Here is a 2,333-nt window from a genome sequence, read left to right as displayed (position 1 = left end):
CAAATAAATGATTTTCAAAATAAAAGACTCTCTGTGCCAAACAGGATCATCTCTGGGCAGCTAGGCAGATAATTTGTGCTTTTAACTCATAAAAGATCAAACTTTTTACCAAAGTTTTGGCAAACAAGACATCTTTAAGTCAACATGGATGTTAAAACCTACATAATTTATCATCCATGTTCACCTCAGACATCAATTTATAAATGTAACTAATTCAAATTAAATTTATGCTAATTAAGTAATCCTTAATTTAAAATAATTTTACTTTATTTTTATTTTATTCATTTATTATGTTCTTTTTTCACCTCTTTGTCTCAGCAGTCTTACACTTTTGTTATTTTAGTTTGTGGTTGGTAGTCTTACATTTGGGGCTTTATTTATTTGTTTTTTTTTGGTAGTTTTGGTTAGGCACCCATTAGACGGTGGACATGTCCCGACTGATCTAACCTTTTACACACGTAGTTCAGCAGAATTGTGGTAACCCGAAATGTGGCGTCTACAAATGTAGTCAAACATAAAAAAAACAGTTTTTACAACAAAATAAGATCCTGAAAGCTAAATTTCGCCCAAAAATAGATCCATCTTTTTTATTAAGACAGTGTAGAAACAAAATGTGGTCAAACGTGGCGCCGTGTAGCAGAAGGTCACCCTGAGGGAGGCGGGGCCACACGGGCATTCAACACTCGCTCCAGGTACAGATGTGAACAGCCCACACAGAAGACTGTTTTATTATTATTATTATTATTATTATTCCATACTGCAATAAAAAAGTATGACTCCAGCAGATCATTTTCATATATTATAATACAGATGCAGAATTGAAAGTTTATTCTTTAAACAGCCTAGTATTTTACAATAGATAACTAGTTGGAACTCTTGAACATGTCCTTAAAACAGGACATACGTGGGCTTGACTCCTTGGGCCTTTTTTTTGTTTACCTCGATTATCCATGAACAAACAGCTGAAGAAGAACGGGGGGGTGGGGGGGTGAGGGGGGGTTCAATAAATAAAACTGAATATTAGATCTGATTTCTAGCTTTTACCATATTGTTCTAATATATCCAGATTTTAAAAATGAGGTCGATTTTGGCTGATAAAGTCTGTGGAATCTGCTGATACTCTCCAGGGTTTGGTTGGCTGGTTGGACGTTTCCTTCACCGACTGTCGACCACGAGTTCGGAACGCCAAACATTGAAAGTGATTGGTGGAAAGGTTGTTGGGGGGGGGGGGCAGCTGCTGTTCAAACTGGATACAGTCAGTGGAATAGTTTTTTGGCTGCAGTCCCTTTAAAAGTCCTCTAAAGTCTCGATCTCTCCCATGTTCAGCCTCTCAGACGACGCGTTCACAGAAAAACCTGAAGAGAGACAGAAGTGGGTCAGAACCGGAGATCCGACTGGGATTGTTCTGGACGACTGACGGCTCACCTAAAATGCTGGGATCCGCTCGGACCATCTTCTGTTTCTTCTTCTTCTTCCCTGAGGTGACGGTCTCGAAGCGCTGCGTCTGGTCAGCCGTGTGGTTGGACTGGTACAGTGATGAGGTTCCTCCCCACACAGAATCCTGCCGGAAGACGACCAAAACCAAGAAAAAGGTCAATAATTAGGGTTGGAAAAGGACAAATATTCACGTATGAGGTATTTATTGCTCTAAAATGCAGAATAATGTTGGATTTTAAGTCTGTAACCAAAAAAGAAAAAGATTGTGCAGCGCTACTGTCACAGGAAGTAAACTTCAAAATAAAGTGTTGCTGAAGCTTCCCATTTTCAAAATAAAACTAATTCCAGCTGATTCTGAAGCAGAGAAAAGCAACTTTTTCTTCCTGCTTCACAACAAGATCCAACGCTGTCAAAGTTTTGCACATCGGTACAAAAAGCTGCTTTTCTCCGCTGTAGGATCAGCTGATCCACAGTGATCGGATGAACGGTCAGGAATTTACGGCATGTCAAAGAGAGCGAGCTACGAGTTAAAAACAGTATAAAAGAATGTAATAAATGTGAATTTACAAATATTACAAAAAATGTGATGTCATGTGACTTTCAGCATGGAGCGGCTGGACTAGAATGAGTCGATGAAATCATCTAAAGTTGTCCACTAAAAATGAAAAAGTCAGTTTGTTAAACACCTTTTCATTTCATTTCAAATGAAAGGACTTTCTAATTGTTACTATTTTGTAATTATTTTTTTAACATTATCCTTTTACTGCTATAATTAATCAGGAAGCTGACCAAAACCCATCTTTTGAGTGTGAGATTGTTAAAAATGACTATTTTCTAACAAGTTTTTATCAGTTTTCTTTACCCTAATAATAAATATAAAAAGGTATAAATAATTG

The 2,333-nt window shown here is 37.5% G+C and overlaps 1 protein-coding gene across 3 annotated transcripts in view; it reads right to left on the bottom strand.

Moving 5' to 3' along the window:
* Nucleotides 1–573: 573 nt before the first annotated feature.
* Nucleotides 574–2,333, bottom strand: part of gigyf2 (GRB10 interacting GYF protein 2) — a 24,190-nt gene continuing 22,430 nt past the window's right edge. For all 3 annotated transcript variants that reach the window (XM_024273788.2, XM_024273790.2, XM_024273789.2), the window contains exons 28-29: nucleotides 1,426–1,561; nucleotides 574–1,355 (exon numbers count right to left, since the gene is read on the bottom strand). In XM_024273788.2, the coding sequence (XP_024129556.1) occupies nucleotides 1,288–1,355; nucleotides 1,426–1,561 (204 nt within the window). In that variant the 3' untranslated portion in view covers nucleotides 574–1,287. The remainder of the gene's footprint in view (nucleotides 1,356–1,425; nucleotides 1,562–2,333) is intronic.

The sequence above is a fragment of the Oryzias melastigma genome, linkage group LG17 (genome assembly GCF_002922805.2).
Source record: "Oryzias melastigma strain HK-1 linkage group LG17, ASM292280v2, whole genome shotgun sequence".
Taxonomy (NCBI): domain Eukaryota; kingdom Metazoa; phylum Chordata; class Actinopteri; order Beloniformes; family Adrianichthyidae; genus Oryzias; species Oryzias melastigma.
Note: the sequence above shows the minus strand (reverse complement) of the source record. Positions and strands in the feature narration are given on the sequence as shown.